Source organism: Sarcophilus harrisii, chromosome 1, assembly GCF_902635505.1.
Source record: "Sarcophilus harrisii chromosome 1, mSarHar1.11, whole genome shotgun sequence".
NCBI lineage: Eukaryota > Metazoa > Chordata > Mammalia > Dasyuromorphia > Dasyuridae > Sarcophilus > Sarcophilus harrisii.
Window position 1 is genome coordinate 431,521,305 of NC_045426.1, and position 20,224 is coordinate 431,541,528.

General features: G+C 32.9%; 1 protein-coding gene across 10 annotated transcripts in view; it reads right to left on the reverse strand.

Moving 5' to 3' along the window:
- Positions 1-11,834: 11,834 nt before the first annotated feature.
- The window catches only part of RALYL (RALY RNA binding protein like), an 803,768-nt gene continuing 795,378 nt past the window's right edge, over positions 11,835-20,224 (reverse strand). For all 10 annotated transcript variants that reach the window (XM_031946220.1, XM_031946214.1, XM_031946217.1 and 7 more), the window contains one exon: positions 11,835-12,875. In XM_031946220.1, the coding sequence (XP_031802080.1) occupies positions 12,853-12,875 (23 nt within the window). In that variant the 3' untranslated portion in view covers positions 11,835-12,852. The remainder of the gene's footprint in view (positions 12,876-20,224) is intronic.

The window sequence follows — 20,224 nt, forward strand, 5'->3', positions numbered from 1 at the left end:
TCTAATCTGGAAGATGTGCTATCATCCTCATTGTAATAATATAATGAAAAAACTGAGGCAGACAGAGGCAAAATGACTTAGCCAGGATCATATAACCAGAATGTATTTGAGGTTGGATTTGAAATCAAGTTTTCTTGCTTCCAGATTCACTGCTCTAATTACTATGTGCTACTGTCTTTGTTTACATTTTTAAGTGCAATAACCTTTAGTTATTTTTTGAAGCTTTATTTCTATTTTCACTGCTTTTACTTTTATACAATAGTTATTTTCCAAGTTCTTTTTGAGCTTACTTTTCTGATTATTATGACATTTCCACTATTTCTCTTCTAGTTAAGACAATTTCATTTTTTTTCAGTGAATCCCTATTTTTATTTAAATTATTCTTATTTCCAAGTTACTGAATTTAGTTCTCATATCTGGGTTCCCTTTTTTACTACCTCAAGTTATTTGTTTATTGATGTCAGGCCTTACTTAAGTTCCTTTAGTTTGTATTATCTCTAATCTCTCCAATTATTGGTCTAAACTCATTTATTGGGCAGTGTTGTTACTAATTTATCATTTCTTTCTTTGTGTGTCTTCTCTTTGGTTTCTTTCAATCCAAAGTATTTATTTATTTATTTATTTTGGTATAGATTTGTTTTTGTGCTTACTTGTTGGAATACACAGGAGCTTCTGGAATACATGGATTTTCTTTCTTTTTTTTTTTTTTTCTAAGAGTTCCCCCCCCCCCCAAATACGTGCAGAGATAGTTTTCAATATTCACCTTTTAGCAAAAACTTTGTGTTTGAAATTTCTCTCTCTCTCGTAGATAGCAAGCAATCCGATATAAGTTAAATATATGCAATTCTTCTAAATATATTTCCATATGCAACATTCTGCACAAGAAAAATCAGATCAAAAGAGAAAAGATAAAAATGAGAAAGAAAAAAAAGTAAACAAACAACAACAGCAAAAAAGTGAAAATACTATGCTTTGATCCCATTCAGTCTACATAATTCTTATTGGAATTACCTTAATCACCTCATTGTTGAAAAGAGCCCAATCTATCACAATTGACCATCACAAAATCTTTTTGCTGCTGTGTGCAATGTACTCTTGGCTCAGCTCATTTCACTTAGCATGTAAGTCTGCCCATATTTTTCTGAAATCTGCTTCCTCATCATTTCTTACAAACAGTAATATTCTGTTACATTGATTTTTATTTGTTTTGGTTTTTTTTTTTTTTGGTATAGAATCAGTCTTCTATTTAAAAAAAGTTTTGTTACTTTTGTGTTAAGATGAACATGGGTTTCCAAGTTTATTTTTTATTTATAAGTATTTCTGCTGATGATAGATGGTACAATTGTAGAATTTTGCATTGTATTTTAAGTCAGTATGACTGCTTATATTTAGCATAGAAAGTCATTTTTTCCAGAATCAATCTTATTGAACTGATAGATGGATTTTGATAATATTATTACACTTAATTGATTGATATGACCAGAAATGTCCATGAATTAGATGTGACTCAAGCCTTGGTCCCAGACAGAAGCATCTGGGTTGGAAGTCAACATGGAGGAGAAGGCAGAGAATGTTGACCTGAAAGAGAAATTAAGAACAGCCACTCATTGTTTGGAAAAGCCGGGAGTGTCTTTGCAACAGTATAACTGGAATGTGAATATTAATCTTACAATGAGAGTGACCTATCCATTTGCCTTAAGCACAATTTTTAGTGAGAAAGTGAAGGTCTGAAAGTTGTCTATTGCTTTTCAGAGCAAGGCAGAGTTTTGTAGATAGCTAGGACTGCACAGATAGAGGAGTGGGACCTCAAGGGATGCCTCACAATGCTAACAGCCTTCCCTGCCTTAGAAATTCTTAAAATGAAAAATTGTTGATAACACTGTTAGTCAAAAAAAATTTTAAAGAGCATTTTGGCAACTCTGGGAAGAGATGAGCCTCCAGTTGTGCTGATTAAAAAGAACTAATCTCATTTGAAGTACTCTGAATTTTCCAGCAGTCAAGAATGAATTTAGTCTATTATCAGAAATAATTCAGAAGGCTAATAAGATAAGCTGGAAAGAATGAACCAGTCTCTTATCCTAGCTTTTGATAAATTGCCCAAAGACAGCAACTGCAACTATCTATTTCTTCCCATGTGTCTATAAAGGAATTTAAGTTTTAAATAGGAAGAAAACCAAAAACCAATAAACATTCAACAATGTTTTGTCCAAAAGTAGCAAGCTTAACCTAAGCCAGTAATTCTAAGATTTTTTTTTTTTAAAGCAACAGAACAAGAAGAAAAAAAGAAGTGGAAAATTATCCAACTTTTTCTATGAAGCTGGAAAAAAATGCTAAAAATTGAATATGCTAACTTTATGTTATGAAGAGTAAAGAATAATGAAGTTAATATGAATGAATAATTTAAATGAGAATGTCCCTTTTAGGATTACAAAATTATGCTGGATCAAGTATTATAACTTATTCTTTGATACTTTGATTAATCTGATATCTCATCAATGTAGGTGCAGATCACAACACTACTGTGCAATTCAAGTTCACTACCTTCCATAAATACTCAATATAGGATCCACCCAATGTACTAAGCGTGATCTTCTAGTTTTATTAACATTGCACAAATACTAAAGCTGTTTGAAACAACCTATGCACTGAAAGGAAGATGAACTATAAAGTTAGCAAATTTCCAGGAAGATTTGGTTTTCATTTTGACATCTGAAAGAAATGTATACTCTTCTAAGCTCTAAGGCAAGTGACAAACAACTAAACTACGTTTCTTTAAAAAATTATTTTTTCTTAATTTTTAAGTATTTTATTTTTTTCAAATACATATAGATACTTTTCAACATTTGTTTTCTGAATTTTTCTCACTCCTTTCCTTACCTTCTCCCTCCCCAAGACAGCAAGCAATTTGCTATAGGATAAATATGTACAATCTTTTGTCATTTTGTATAAGAAAAGTCAGACCAAAAGGCTCTGATCATGAGAAAGAAAAATCACGAGAAAGAAAAAACAAACAAGCAAAAAATAAAATAAAAATAGTATGGTTTTTTCCCACAATCAGTCTCCACAGTTCTCTCTCTGGATACAAATGGCATTTTCCATCCCAATTCTATTGGAATTTAAACTATATTTTTTAAGTGAAAGAACCATCTTTCTCTCTGTCACTGGTCTTTATCTTCATCATGACCACCTGTCCCTCCACCCCTCAATTCTTTTCTAGAGGCCAAAACCCTTCATTGAATACTCTCTATTCTGTTTGCTATCTTGACTCCTTGGTGACCCAGTTTAACTCTTCAGTTCTTCATATACTCTATAATCTAGTGGCACTGGTCTTGTCCTTCCTCTTACATTAAACTCCACATGATTCCATTCCTTGTTTTAAAGGAAGCAGGTTCCATGGCAGGGGTGGAATTGATATAAAAGCAAATTGTATAGCAGACTATTAAATGGTCTGTGTTATGTCTCAAATACAGGAATTCAACCATCTTCAAATTTGAAGATGCAAATCACAAATCTTGACCTTCCCAAGTACAAACAGAAGTTTGATTCAGGGTTTAAAAAATAATTATATTGATTTAAACATCATATATATTTTGACTTTACATAAAGCTTAAAGTGGTGAAAGAACAATTAATTTGAAGAAATTCAATGTTTGTTGAACAAATGAATAAAATGCTAATTTATTCAGTTACCAGAGAAATGAAATGAATATAAAACCTTACTGAATTAAATATTTGGAAAATAATTTTTATCTAAAATATTGATGTGAACTACATAATATTAAAATGGACTTTTAATTTCACCGGTGTGGATATTCCCTGCAATGAATGGGATGTGCTTTTCTCCTTTCCTCTAACATTGCTTCATGTGTTCTCTAACACTATTAAAATGTAAGCTCTTGAGAGCAGAATTTGTCTTTCTTGTTTGTATTTATATTTCCAGTGCTGTCTTTCCTTGTCTTTTTGAAATTATCTATTTCTAATTTCTTATAGTGAAAGAATATTTATCCTACTCATGTACTACCATAATGATGATCATTCCTAGTTTCAAGTTTTTTACCACCAAAAAATTTTTTTGTACATGAAAATCCTTTTTTTGTTTGTTTTTTTCTTTGATCTTTTGAGGGTGTAAACCTTGCAGTGGTATAGCTGGGCACACACTGTTTTGTAAAGTTTTTGCGTGTATAATCCTATTTGACTTTCCAGAATGGTTATATCTAACACAGATCCATGTGCCTGTTTTCCTGCAACACTTTTAATATTGATCATATTCCTCTTTTTTCATCTTTACTAATTTTTGATTTTATCAGTAGATGAAGATGATACATTATCATTTGCAAGATGAAGGATATGACCATCTACATATAGCTGAAGTATAGTGGAGAAGTAGGTTGAGAATTGAATAGGATGAGAAACTGGGAAATTAAGGTTTTGGAAGGAGTAGAAATATATATATGTGTGTGTGTGTGTGTGTGTGTGTATATATATATATATATATATATATATATATATATATATATATATATAATGCTGAAGCCTCCTGGAATAAAAATAGGAAATAAGAAGAGGAAGATAGTCAAACAGCCCAAATCTTAGTGAGGATGAAAGGAGAATGTATACAGATAACATGCACAAGAATCAGGATTGGTCGATAAATTTAGATAATTTGTTCCTTAAAAAAAGGAGGAAAGATTGTTTGGTGAAGCTGATAATGGGATGATCTGAAAAAAAGAAGAGGAAATGAAGTATTGTGACTTATAGTGATTTGAAAATATGTGTACAGAAATTATAGCCAGTACTGAAGAGGATGACTAGGAAGTGACACTATTGTGGAAAATGGCTGATATATATCTCTTTCTGCTTGACAAATAAGCCAAATGTTTGCTTGTAGATATTTGAAGCTATTTTTTTATCTTATCAGAATAGATTTACTTGAACTTTTGAATGAAATTATTATAATTTACATTCATATATATTTTTAAATATCCGAGTACCATTTAAAATGATCAACAATGTGTTTCAATAAGACAATGTGAATTTTTTAAAACACATGACACATTTTTCTAATTTTATTCTTTCCTTCAATTTTGTACTAAAATCTATGTTCATTCAAGTCAATGATCTTATCATACACTATCAGCCAATTCAGAAGTAACTTTTAAAATAGTAAATAATAATCATTGTAATAATAATATCAATACATTTGACTAACAATAATTAAATGGTCAATAATTAACAATAGTGATAATAACAATAATAATAATAATAAAATATGAGAACAGTAATAAATATGTAGTGTCCAGACTAGCTTTCTAGAGGATCCCTGGACGGGCCTTGGTTTTTAGGTGGAGAAGTGATGAAGGTAGGAGGACCACCATGAGACTGGTCAAAGATGGAGTCTGGAGTGTGGAGTCTGAAGTCTTCTCTGTGTCTGTGGCTGAGACTCTTTGTTCCCAGTCCTCTCAGTCCTTAAATACCCCAGGACCATTACATTACCATTACATTACTACAACTGATCATGTGCCAACTGTTTACAGCTAGGAGGGGCTTTTTAGCATTATATTCTTCTCTGCTCCTGCCCCACTCCCACACATCATTACATCCCATTCAGTATATGTTTAACTAGAGAACCATTATCCTATCAATCACCTGAGTAGGTACTTAACTAAAAGCACCCTGCTGTCCTTGATTCAAGTATACCTTTCCAGAGTTCTCTCTACAATAATAAATAATAGTAATGCATTATTTCTTAATCATTAAAATATACTAATTTGGGGGGCAATGTTACTTGGTGTTTGCCACATGTAAAACCTTATTGTTGTTATTCAGTTATTTTCATTCGTGTCTGACTCTTCATGACTGAATTTCTGATTTTCTTGGCAAAGATCCCGAAGTGGGTTTGCAGTTTTCTTCTCCAGTTCATTTTAGAGATGAAGAAACTAGAGCAAATAGGGTTAAGTGACTTGTTCAGGGTGATGCAGCTAATCAGTGTCTGAAGTCACTTTTGAACTCAGGAAAAGGAATCTTTTTAACTCTACACCTGGAAGTCTATTCACTGAACCATCTCATTGCCCATCCTTTAAAACCTAATTCATGTACTAATATCTTATGTTTTTATCCTCTACATTTATCTATATAAACCTGTCTATTCATTATCCCAGGAAAGAAAAAAGAAAGAAAAAAAGAGAAGAAAACATAACTCGGTATAACTAACCAACATAGTGACTCAGTTGGACATTGTATGCACAGTTCCACACTCTTGTTGCTCCTCTTTTGTCTCCTTCCACACCCAAGCTAGGGGAAGAAGGTAAATTATTATAACTCTTCTTTGGGGCCAACTTTGGTCATTATAGTTTCATAGCATTTATTGTTGTTTGTTCAATTTAAATGTAGTCATTGTATAACCTGTTTTATTAGGTCTGCTTACTTTACATTGCATCATTTCACGTTTTTCATTGATCCTTTGTATTCATTTTGATATATAGAAGACACAACAGATAGAGCACTGAGGTTGATTTTAGAAACACCTGAGTTCAAATCTTGACTCTATACTTAACTAACTACATGACCCTGGGCAAGTCACTTAACCTTTAGTTTCTCATCTGCAAAATGGGAACACACTGGAGAAGGGAATGGCAAATATTTGCCATAATGGGGTCAGATGGGATTGAATATGAATGAATGACTGAACACACAATAATGACAACATTCTTCATATTCATTGTTTCTTGTGCAATATCCCATTATCTTCTCAATGTATTTAGCCACACCTCAAGGAATGAATGGATATCTACTTTGTTTCTATGATTTTGCTACTAAAAAAAACTGTTGCTATATGAATTTTGCTGTATAGAGTACTTTAAAATTATTGATTCCCTTGGGATTGGCATCTGGTATTGGGATCTTTTGGACATTTTAGCCACTTTCTTAACATAATTTTAAATCGCTTTCCAAAAATCATTGGACCAATTCACAACTCCATTATCATTCTGCTTGTCTTTTCATAACTCTATTACCATTTTGGGTCTTTTTGCCAGTCTGGGGGTATAGAATGACATCTCAAAGTTGTTTAGATTTTTCTTATCTTATTATTAGTGATTTGGTGAAAATTTTATGTGGTTCTTAAAGGCTTGCAGCTCTTTTGATAATTGCTTATTAATAACTTTTTACAACTTAAATATTGGAAAGTGACTTTTGGTCTTAAACATTTTTATTAATTTCTTGTATCTTGGATGTAAGAACCTTACAAGAAAGAGTTAATGAGAAAAAAAAAAACTAACCATTTGAGCACTTCCTTTCTTCTTCTTTTTGTATCAGTTTTGTTTGTGCAAAAATCTTGCCAGCGATGGTGGCACTTTTGAACTTAATATTTTTGACTGAAGTGCAGCTAAAACCAACCCTATATCTGTGCCCCGTCTGATACCAATGTGATGAATCTTTGGAAGATGAAGAATACCAGGCTGCCTAATGGAGGAGTGAAGTATCCTAGATTAGTATGAGAAATTGATTTATTTGGTTTCCATAGTATAAAAATTAAATTGGAGAAATGAAACTCAAATTATAAAATTGATACCCACAGGGAGGGAGGCTATCTCCCTCCACCCCTCCCCAAAAGAAAGTATGAATGTAAGCCTCTTAGGGGTTTTTGTTTTGTTTCTTTTGTTCTCTTTCCCTAGTTTTCCATTGTTAGCTTCCCTTTCTAAAATGGAAGTTCCCTGGGGGCAGGGACTGGATTAAGGGGAATGACCTACTTTGTTAAACTTTTGATAGCCTCTGGTTTTCTTATTTCAAGTTTTAGAAACTGAACCTTAGAAACCCCAGACAATAGGAAAAGAGTCAGGGTTGGAAAGGGAAGTTCCAGTAGGGGAATATAAAGGGAATGCCCTTTGCCTGAGAGTGTGTATCTTCTTAAAACCATGCTTGGTATGTCAGAGACTGCCCACCCTTTCTCATGAGAAAGAAATTTTTCCTATACTCGGATTGTTTTAGTGGTTGCTACTGTTCCACACAGTTAGGAATGAATCAAATCAAATTTTCTGGATCCATCAACAATGATATCATGTCTATGACTGACTGTTGTACTTTCAATCTGGGCAAGATAAAGTATTTTTTTTTTTTAATAATAAAATTACCTGTTTTACCATCTATGATTACATCTGTCTAAACTCTAAATCAAATGATACCTCCCCCACAAACCTTTTTCTCTATCCAAGTGGTAGCAGAAAATCAAACCAAACTTTACCTGTACAAGAATCTCTTTTGTGATATGTCAGCCAATTGATTGTCTATGTTTGTTTAAAGACCTCTAATGAAAGTGAACCCAATATCTAATTAGGTCATTAATGAATGGTTTTTGCATTTGATGGATTTTTTTTTTTTTGGTTGAATTCTGCACCTGCCTACTTCCAACCACTTAGATTTCTTAGGAACCATGCCTTAAACTCAAAACACTGATTCTCATTGATTTATCAATGAGATGATTAGTGCTGGGCAGGGATCATTCACCTATAGTTCTCAGGCCAAGATATTTTTGGTCATCTTTTGGGTCAAGATTGACTCAGATTGAATGTACTAGCAGTCAATTCTGCAGAAACCCTGAAGGTCTTTCCCTCCCGATTTATTTATTTATTTAGGTTTGTGGACTAGGTGAGAGAGGCAATTCTTTGCCTCAATTGCTATCTATTCTTAATCACTGAATGGAGGTGACCTCAGTCAAATTAAGACCTGTATTTCAAAAATTAATTTTAAGTTTGAGGATATTTTGAGAATATTTAGAAAACTCAGATTGAATATAGTAATTAGGATTTTTCACTAACTTGATATGATCAATAAAATAACCTAGAATGCCAAATATCAGGACATGCATATGTCATTTTTTTAATGTGATATTTCCATCTATATAATTGTAAATTTCTTGAGAGAAAGTACCATTCAATTTTTTCATCTCTGTATTCCCAGCATATTGAACAGTTTTTTTGTACACAGTATGTGCTTAATTAATATTTATTGGACTTTTACTGAAAGATCACCTCCTGTATGTCTGTAAAACATCTTTTATTAAAGCCTATTAGTGCCCCTTCCCCTGCCCAGCACTTCATCTTCTCAGGTGATCTCCTCTACAAAGTACAAATAAACACTCACGTTTGAAGACGTTTCCAGACTTCAAATAGGACAATACAATTAAATAGATAGGTCCTTCTCAGACTTTTTTTTTTCCCCAAAAGAATATTTTACAAGTTTTTGGTTGCCACTATGATTATCATAAACAAAATTTAAACAGTGATTGGTACCAGGTTTATTTTTTGTTTTGCAATACCTTCTGCTGGGAAATAGATCAAGGATTCTGACCTATTGCATACATTTTGAATCAATCAAATTAGGAATTATTGATTAATATTTTTGTTTTCTTTAAATGAAAAAGCCCTAATTTTTTCTCAAGGACTTTGGTTGTGGCTTCCTGTGTTTAATTAGTTTGAATCATTCCCCTTTTCATATCAGAGCAGAACATGGAATTTTATGCTATTTTGTCTCTAGAAATAGCTCTATGAAACCATGTACTAATTTAATTTGTTGTTATTTTATCTCTGGTTGGTTTATGGGAAGTGATAGCTCAGCCTGATAATGAGAAGACATGCTTAAACCCTGGAGTGCAATAGATACTGGTTATAACCTCCAGTTTTACTTCAACTTTACACAAAGTTGTGTACCTGAGGAATAGTGGATACTATTAGTCTTCAGAGCGCTTCTTTGCTTCTTTCTCAGTAGATAGTAAATAAGCAGGTAAGGGTGTATATAATATTGTTAGAAATAATACTCTGAATCCCAAACGTGTGCAGTGAATGAATAGATTCAGGATAAGTGAAGCAGCTTAAAATTTTAATACACTCCTGTAGGAGCAGGTGTGAAAACTTCATAGTATATCTACACAATTATTTCCTATAATTCCACCCCAACCCCATCTCCTTCTCCTTCCCAGAGTTTCCATTGCAAGAGACCTTTCAGAACTCTCACGTGTCATTTCACTCCAATACACACACTCCTTAATATGTTCCTTCTCCCTGTATATATTCTGTGGTCTGTTAATGAGGCTATAATTTTATGTGGGATATGTTAGCTACTATATATGAGGCTTCTTAACCAACAGCACTTGCAAAAGCTTGTGTCCTGTCAGTGAACCCAAGTGGTTTGGGCCAGTTTTAGATCTGAGGCCCCTTATCATAAACTTTATGTTTGGTTAGCTTCTTGACTTACAAGTAGGTATGTTAAAAGGATACTCCACCCCTTTTCCCCATCCTGATTTTATATTTGAATAAATTCTTTTGTGATTATAATCACTCTCACTGACCAAAATCATATAGACAGCTGATTTGATTCCCCCTCCAATTCTGTATCTTTACAGACAATTCACATAGTGGAAACAGAACACTGTTCTCCCACCATTTCTCACAACACATATCTGTGTGTATGTTTATAAAAGATAGGAGAGAAGTATGGTATAGAAGATATAAAGACTAATCTTAGAGTTTAGAAGATCTGGATTCTAATCCTTCCTCTAACACACATTGACTGGGCCTGTAACCATATCCACCAATTCTCCCAGTTTTACTACTCTGTCAAAAAAGCAGATGAAGCCCTGGAAGTTCTTTGTTATGAAACAAACTTTGTAGATCTTTACTAACCATATCTTTAAAGATTCAATCTAAAATATTCTCAGAAATTCAAGTAAAGTCCATGGCCTACAATTTGAACATTTGGTTTTCTTCCTTACTATTTGCCTTTTTCTAGTACTTCTGATATTTCCTACACACTTTTGCTATCATTGACAATAGCTTACGCGCCCTCTTTTATTTTTAGTACTCAAGAATGAAGTTCATTCCAGTTAGGTGACTTGAATTCTCAGAGGGCAGTTCCATCTATCCATTTTTTGGTTTTCACTCTCATTACATAACAAGACTATATATATATATATATATAGTTATACATAACAAGACATGTCATTGATGATATTCATACACTTGTCCATAGTTTCACAGGCAGTCAGTATTAGGATGGTAATTTGAATCAAGTCCTCTGATTCCAAGGTCAGTAGTTTCCCCCTCCTTCCCAATGGCACTGTTGTTATGTTTATTGAGAACAGGAAACTAGCATAATGGAAATATCACTGAATTTAAAATCATAGGGAATTTTATATCTAGGATCTAATGAAGTCATTTAAGTGGTTTAAATTTTCCCTTAGAAATGGGCTCATCTTATTCTTGAAGATCTGTACTGAGGAGGACTCAACCAGAGAGGGAATTTTTTTCAATCGGGGATTTCCTCATCATAGAATCCTTAGCTTTCTTCAGAACTTAAGTACCACTCCTTTCAGAAACTCTAATCTGACTCCTATTTGGGGTATATTTTGTATTTAATTTTCTATGTACATGTTATTTTCTGCTACTCCATCCCTTAATAGAAGATATACTCCTTGAAAGCAGAGAGTGTTGTGTGTTTTTTTGTTTGTTTGTTTGTTTCCACCTCTTAGTATAGTATCTGGTACATAGTAGGTATTAGTTCTGGCACACAGTAGGTAGGTACTACTGAATAAATTCTTACTGTATTATTGAATCAATAATTAGAATTTATAACTTTATTTTTTAAATAGAGGGTTTATCTTTTCCAAAATATTTTTCTGTGTGAAGATGAAATTTCTTAGACTCCATAAGCTCTATTGACAGTTGGATAGTGACACTGTTCTCAGTTTTGTGTTGTTTTTCTGTAAAACGGCAGTGGAAAGGAAATCAGTATCAAAACTAACAACAGCTCAAAAATAAAGAAAAGTAACACATCAAATTTGTTTGAAAAGAAACAATATTTATTAAGAAATTATATGTTGAATTCTCCTACAGTCTCTGTAAACATGGACTCTTCCATGTCCATAGCACAAGACAATAGCTATAGCATCTGGAGAACATTTGGGATACTGAATAATGGAAATCTCCTATGATCAGAAGATGAATGAAGTGTCAAATCTCATTTAAAATTTTGGATTTGAGGAAAGAACCGTCATTTCACTTGAGAGGAAATGGGGATATCATTTGCACTGGTATGGTCATTTCTTAGAGTGTGTCTGTACCTCTGACTGAGGTATCACTCAGAAAGATTGTTAATAATTGGCTTGTCCCTGACTAGGGGAGCTGAGCATGCTCATTTTAAAGACATCAGGTGAAAATGATAAGTTTGAATGATTCATATCTTGTTTGAAAAATTTGCATTCTTCAGCATTTCCAACAGTGCATATAGAGAACAGAAATATAACTTTGCATTGGTATTTTATGCTTATGAACTGAAGTTTTAACTAGAAAGTCTAAAAATGAAAAGTAATGAGAACTAGCATACAACATGTCTAATCATAACATGATATTGTTAGAATTAAGCTTTAAACAGATAATTGCGATATCACCTGACTTTAAATATAATAAACAGCAAAACATGCTAATCATAAAAATAGCTTTTACAAATATACATTTGTATACAGTGTCTCCCTTACCTTTTATATATGTCCTTCACATTATCATACAGTACACTGGCCTTTAAGACATCAAAATAAAAAAAAAAAATAGACCAATAATTTGCCAGAAGAAAAAAAAAAGCACAGTTTTACAATCTAAACCATAAAAATCTGACAATTGTACAGCTCAAAACATATAAGAAATGGAGTTTCTAAGGTAGAACAATAATGTCCATTTTGTTTACTTGAGTTTTCATACAAATTTGATTGAAGATGTTGCTATTCAGTAAGAAACCGCAGTTCACATTTCTGGGGGAGGGTGGTCACAGTTTCTCTTTTCGTCATGTACAGGCATCATGTATGACTTCAGATCACTTTATCTGTAGAAACTGAGAGAAGATATACATATATATTTAATATAAAATCTATTACTTTGTTGTTGTAGCACACACACACAGATAGATTTGGATTTAAGACTAAGTGAAGGAAAGATTGAAGCATAATTTATCATTTTTTAGGATACCCTCATCCTGCCATTAAAAGTTGCACATTCTGTTACCTTGAAGATTTTTTTTTAAAGGAAAACCTCTGTTACATTCATTAATCACTTGTCTGACAATAGTTTTGTCCATATAGGAGAACAGAATTATCAAAGCAATCAAAAAATTCTTTATATTTCATTTTCTTCTGACAGTCACTAAAGCTGATATTCTGACCTAAGTATTGGAGAATGTGATGACCTCTCAATTAGAAAAATTATAGAATTTAGAGCTGGAAAGGACCTTAAAGATCATGACTCCAACTTCTTCATTTGACATCTAAGATAAATAATGCTGGAAAGATTTAAAAAAATGGTCAAGGTCACCAAATTAGAATGAAGTGAAGCCAGATTTATATCTATGTACTCTAGATTCTTAACCTAGTCCTCTTTTCAAAATGTGTTGATTTCTAAGAAGAGGAAAACTTCTGAAATCTTCATGTGAAGCTAGAGGATGAAATCCTTGGGTTAGCTTTAAAAAAAAAAGATATATTGAAGGAAGAGGAAAATCAAAGAAAGGATAATATAATGCATGAAGTAGATGAGAGAATTGTTAAAATTAACTCTCTGAAATAGGAAGAAACTGAGGTACAAAGTTATAGAACATTTATGATTTTATTTACAAAGTTAACATTTGCATATCAAATGTCAGAGACTAGGGTGATTTACAGAGCTGATTTTTTATTACAGAATAAAGGATTAAAAAATTTACAGAAATTTGTATTAAACATAATTTAATTAATCAAAGCAGGTGATTTACAGAGCTGATTTTTTATTACAGAATAAAGGATTAAAAAATTTACAGAAATTTGTATTAAACATAATTTAATTAATCAAAGCAGGGTATTTGACTAGTTAATTTCTCCAAAACTTTTGTCACCCAAATTTGTACTGCTGGCAACATCTATCTGCCAAAGTGAGATTACCCCAAAAGTCTTTACAGCTGATTCCTTTTGTAACCAGAAAGCTCACTTTAAAGGTGAACTTGTAGTTTGTGGTTAGTAGTCACCACACCTCCCTCATTTTCCAACCAAGATTATATTACTCATTTTATATTTTCTCTAGCTCAAGAAAAAAGTGAAACTATACACTAAGACTGGAAAAAGGAACTTAATCTTTAGTCCCAGCAATAAGAGAGGTGATAAAGGAATACAAAACAACTCAACTGATTTTTTTTTTCTTTTTAACTAGGAGAATAATTTCTGGATCATAGATTTAAATCTATAAAGTATATTACATGTCCACCTTATCCCCCACTTACAGATGAAGAAACTGAGTAAAGTGACTTATCAGAACCTGGTTCCTCCTGGCTCCAAGTCTAGAACTCTAATCATTATGCCATGCTGAATATACACAAAAACTAAACAATAACAAATGACAAAAAAAAAGTGACTAGATCACTGCTAGTCACTAGGTATAGGTGAGTTACAAAAAGAAATGGCAAGCCAAAGTACTGTCAGTAATTCTTTAAGGATTTTCGAAAATAGCAGAGGTGCTACAGGACTGGAGAGGGGCAAATACTGTCTTTTTTTTTTTTTTTTTTTTTTTTTTTAAGAAAAAGCAAAGACTGGTGTCTGTAAGATACAAATCAACCATTGAACTTCAATTCCAGGCAAAATTCTAGAATGTATGGCAAAGGAATGGTCAGTGACCACCTAGAAAAAGAAGGGAGATCCCAAAGAGTCTGTATGATTTCATCAAGAAGAGACCACTCCCTTTGTGGATAGGGAAAATTGGAGGAATACTACAGACAAATAATAATTTATTGGGAATTTTAGCAAAGTGTTTGGCAAAATCTCTCATGATCTCTTTATAGAAAATATGGAAAGATGCAAGTCTAGGCAGTAGGATGAGGAGATAGATTCAGAATTGGTTACATGTTCATATCTAAAGAGAATCTAGTTTGGGGTCCATTTACAAAGCAGTTCCTACTGGAGTTTTTTCAAGTCTATCTTTTGCTATGTATAATTTAACTTTTTAAATCAAAGACTTGAATAAAGGCTTAACTTTCAGATGAAGCAAGGAAGGGACAAGTGAAATGAGGGATGATGGAGGCATGTTCCAAAAAAGTTATCAATAACCTAGATATAACCTTGGGATGAATATAATTAGATGAAATTTAGTAAAAACAAATTTAAAGCTTTATTTTTGGTTTAAAATAATATTATTAATTAATAATAATTTCAAGATGGAGAAGACATGATCTCATTCAAAAAGACTGGATACTTTGTTGGATGATAAGCAAATTCAATGTAAATTAAAGGTATGGCATGATGAACCTACACACAAAAGAACTGTCTCAATCTTAAGGCTTCACTAAAAGAGGCATAGTATGTATACTAGAGAGGTGAAATAGTCTGATGGCTGGCTTTGTATTCAGTCTGGTCTGTTTTCTAGAAAGGACATTGAAAAGCTACAATATATTTAGAAGTTATACCATGATGATGTAACACCTTAAGATCACATCATATGAATTTTATTAGAATTAAATGGGGTATTTAGCCAGGAGCAGAGATGACTTAGGCTAAGAACGTGACATGCATGATGGTTTTAGAAGGCACGGTTAGAAGTAATAGATAGCTTTGTTATTTTCTACCCAAATCTCCAAGTCTTTTGGGGAAGGAAGGAAGGAGGAAAGGAAGGAAAGGAAAGAAGGAAGCAAGAAAGGAAGGAAAGAAGAAAGGAAAGAAGGAAGAAAGGAAGGAACAAAAGAAGGAAGGAAGGAGGAAGGGATGAAAGGAAGGATGGAAAGAACAAAGGAAGAAAGAAGGACAGAAGGAAGGAAGGAAACAAACATTTATTAATTCAATTCAGTTTTCAGAGCTATCAAATGGAACATGTGTTTTACTTGATCACATAGGTAGGAGCAATGAGTGATCATTTGAGTGGAAGATTTAGACTTCATTTAAGAAGCATTTCCTTAATAATTAAGAGCTATCTAAAAGAGGAATGGAGAACTTCCTTGGGTATCCTTTCACTGGAATGGTTTAAGCAAATAGATGGATAACTGCTCCTTTTAAATGTTCTTGGTCAAATCTGGATTGGATTAGATGGTCACTATGTTCTTTACTAACTTGAAGATTCTGGATTTTATGTTGACTCCTCTTTTCCTTTTTCTACTTTAAGAGGAGTGGTTGTTGTGGTTCGGTCCTGCCCAACTCTTCATAACCCAATTACGAGTTTTTTTTTGGCAAAATTATTGGAGTTATCATTTCCTTCTCCAATTTATTTTTCAGATGAGGAAACCGAAGTAAATATGGTGGAATGGCGTACCCAAGGTTACACACTTAGTAAGCATCTGAGGCCAGATTTTGAACTCCTGTCTTCCTGACTCCAGGCCCAGTACTCTATCCATTACACTATCTAGCTGTCACCTAGAGGAGTGGCCAAGGGAGCAATTTCTTCTTCAGTGGGCTTTCTTGTAAAGCTGGAATAGGACAGTGTGTCTAACACTATTTCCCATGTTTTGACTTTACACTAAGTGGATGAGAAAGAAATGACCTTGAAGTAGGGAAAGATTATTGTGGATAAGACATATGTGGATTTTAAACTATAGATGTGGATTTATGCATATGCATTGTGAAAGAGACATTAGACTTGTTTTATTTGGCTTTAGAAGGCAGAGTTTGAAGTAATAGATAGCTTTACTTCTTTCTACCTTAAGCTAGTCTTTTTGGGAAGGTAAGAAGGGAACAAGGAAACAAATCTGCTGTGTGTCAGGCGCTGTATTAAGTTCTTTGCTAATATTATCTTATTTAGGAGATAGATATTATTATTTTAATCATTTTACAATTCAGGGAATTAAGACAGAAGTTAAATGACTTGCCCAGGATCACATAGTAAGTGTCTGACGTTATATTTGAACTCAGGTCTTCCTGACTCCAGGCCCAGTGGCCATCTGGTTGCTTCTAGAAACTCAGGCCCTGATATGTAAATTGAAGGAGTTGAACCAAAAGACCTCTCTGGAGTCCATTGAAGGTCCAAATCTATGATGCTCTGAAGTTGGAAAGAGACGTCAGGCTTGATGTCAGGAAAATTTTTTTACAATTAGAATTGTCTAAAAGTGGAATGGGCTCTTTTAAAAGGTGATGGGTCCATTTCACTGAAGGTCTTTAGCTAGATGGCTACTAGTTACATATATTATAGAGTAAACTAGACTAGAAAGCACTGAGATTTCTTCTCATGCTAAATTCCATGATTCTGTCTGTATCATTTATATCTGCTGAGAAGAAAATTTTAAAATAAACACTTATTTTTCAGAGAGTTGCAATTTAAATATGTCACATTGAATATGTGGGTATATATCTAACCATCTATATGTATATATCTCTATTTATGTAAAGGTTTAATTGTTTTCATATGGAGGCCTGGATTTACTGAAAAAAAAACTTGTATAAATAATCCAATATGTTAAAGATATTTAAGTGTTTTAAAATATTTCCAACATTAATATATGTTCAAAATGAAAAGATGAAATTGACACTTGGGATGAAATCCAGGTTAACCAAGTACTTAGTCCAGTACCTATCATAGAATAAGCATTAATAAATATTCGATGATTGATCCCAAGTTATCATTAGTTTTGGTTTGGGGGTCACTGATATGTAGTTTTCATGGACATGTTAGTCAGGGATCACAATCTCTTCCTTTGTACAGTAGTCAATGAACATAGGAAGAGATTTCAGTTCATTATATAACTAAGATCATTTCTACTTTTCTATCTTTAAAAATATTTTCTCATTTGAAAGTTTTTCAAATTTCAGTACTGGGAGTTTGTTGAGCCTTCTCTTTCCTGAGACAAAGCTCTGGCAGACCTAAATTAATTTAATGGATTCTGATTCCTCCCTGGATGCCTCTGAGGGGCTAATGGTTGTTAAGTAACTATCCATCTTGTTAGGGAGAAAAAATACCCTGCAGTTTCTGTGTACACCCCATTACCTCCAGAGACATTTCTCACACTAGCCTTTCCTTCACCCTTCCTTTGCTAGCCCGTTACGCGTGTATATAAAAGCCAATAATTATTTAGAGAAGAGAGACAGATTTTAAAATTATTTATTGAAGCTCTATTTTCTGTCTGTAAAGCTTCAAAGCATTTACCTGTCATTGATTAGCACTGAAAGAGTTTCATTGAAGTAGTGTTAGAAAGAAGGCATTACTGTTTTCTTGCTATTTAGAAACAACTACAAGACTGTGCTTACTGACCCACCCACCTCCCTGCAATACTCCCAGCCAGTCTAATTCTTTTGGAGCGAGGGCTTGTTCTTTGCTATTGGTTTTGAAAGCTCAGGAAGAAAGGTGAAAATCAATGACATTTTTCTTCAAGAATAACACTTAGGAATAATTGGCTTAATATGAAATGAAGCTAATTGTATTCCATGGCTCCCCCTTGAGAACTAGGTAATTTGTCTATAGCTTTCTGGTAGCTGAGATGATATTAAAACAAATCATCTTGATCATGAATGCTGGCTTTTCATTCTCTCCCATTTATAAACAAATGACAAAAGTATTAGAGTCTCAAACATGACAGCAAAATAGGACAATGCTGTGGCAAACAATTTGCTTTCATCTAATAAAAATAAAAGGAAAGTTTTAAAGCAGAAAGACAAAACACCCTCATTTTTAAACCTCAGACCTATAAAAGTATAATTGTAAAGTTACAATAACACGTGAAATAATTTGTTCTTATTTGTAAACTTATAAAAATAATTTAGCATTATTAGGTATTCTTATGATCAGAAATATTTCTGAACTATTTTCAAATTTGCATTTATGATTATTAAATGATTAGGGAAGAGAAGTATGGTATAGGCAATGGAGGATAAACTTGGGAATTCAAAAGACCAAGGTTCAAATCCTGTCTCTAAAACATGCTAATTATGTGGCTATAGGTAAGTCATTTAATCTCTCAGTGTCTCAGTAACTCTACCAGACTTAAAGTTACAGATGAATGACTATTCTGCATGGATTCTCTATGCTAGGAGTTCTCTACAAGTAATGAAATCATAGGTGTAGATGCCTTCTAAGATACTCTCCCTCTCCCCATCCCTCCATGATTAAAGAGCATTTCTGTCTGTCTCTGTCTCTCTTTCTTTCTCATTCTGTCTCTCCTGTATGCACACTTTAGTGTCTAAGTAAAATTATTTTTTCATTTGATCTTTACAGAAACTCAATGAGGTAGGCACTACAGGTGTGATTATCAGCACTTCACAAATGAGGAATTAAGACACAGAGAGAATTAGTGATTTATATATTGTCATATAGTTAATAAGTATTACTAGAAGAATTTTGACATAGGTCTCCTTAAGTATAAATAAAAAATTCTATCTGCAATACCATATTGTTTCTCTATAAATATGAAATTAAATGGAAGGAATTATCCAGATAATTCAGGCTATAAAACCACTTAAGGAAAAAGCAGAGTCAATACAATTTTAGTGATCTGCTAGGTAATATATGTCAACAAAATAACAATTTCATTTGATTGAGCAGACATAATATATCTCATTTGGATTTTACTTCATTCAAAAGAGTGTATACTGATTCCCAGGACCCATATTGAGCACTAAAATGGGAAATCATTCCCTACACCAATTCAAAACTTGTTTTATTTCAATATCATTTCATTGTGCCTGGATTTTATTAGAAATCTGGTCATAGTTTATCAGAACCCAGAAAGTATTTAGGTATTTCTTTTAGTCCTTCATTTAATAAAATAAGAAGCTGAGGCCCATGGAACTGAATTGACTTGTTCAAGGTTACAATGCTAGGCAGTCCCAGGGTAGGGACTAGAATAGTCTCTGTTTAACAAATAATACAATACAATTTAAAGAGATGATTTAGTAGATATCAAATGTTAACCTAACATTTATCCATTGTTGAATAATATGAAACCATTTTATAAAATATGTTTAAGCATTTTTAATGTAGTGTTGAGACAATTTAATAAATCAAATAGAAAAAAATGCTTGTCTTGGAAGTTATTTATTAGTAATAAATGAGAAAGATAGCTAAAATTTTGTTCCTCACGAAGGGAAAATTAATAAAGTACTAATCTTTTTGTTGCAAAAGGAATTCTCTAGAAGAAAATTTCATTATAAATTATTATGATTCTTACATGCATATTTACTTTTCATGAATAGGTGGTAGGCAGATGAGATAAAAATAAAATCAAGTTTCTGCCTTCATGGAGTTTGCATTCTA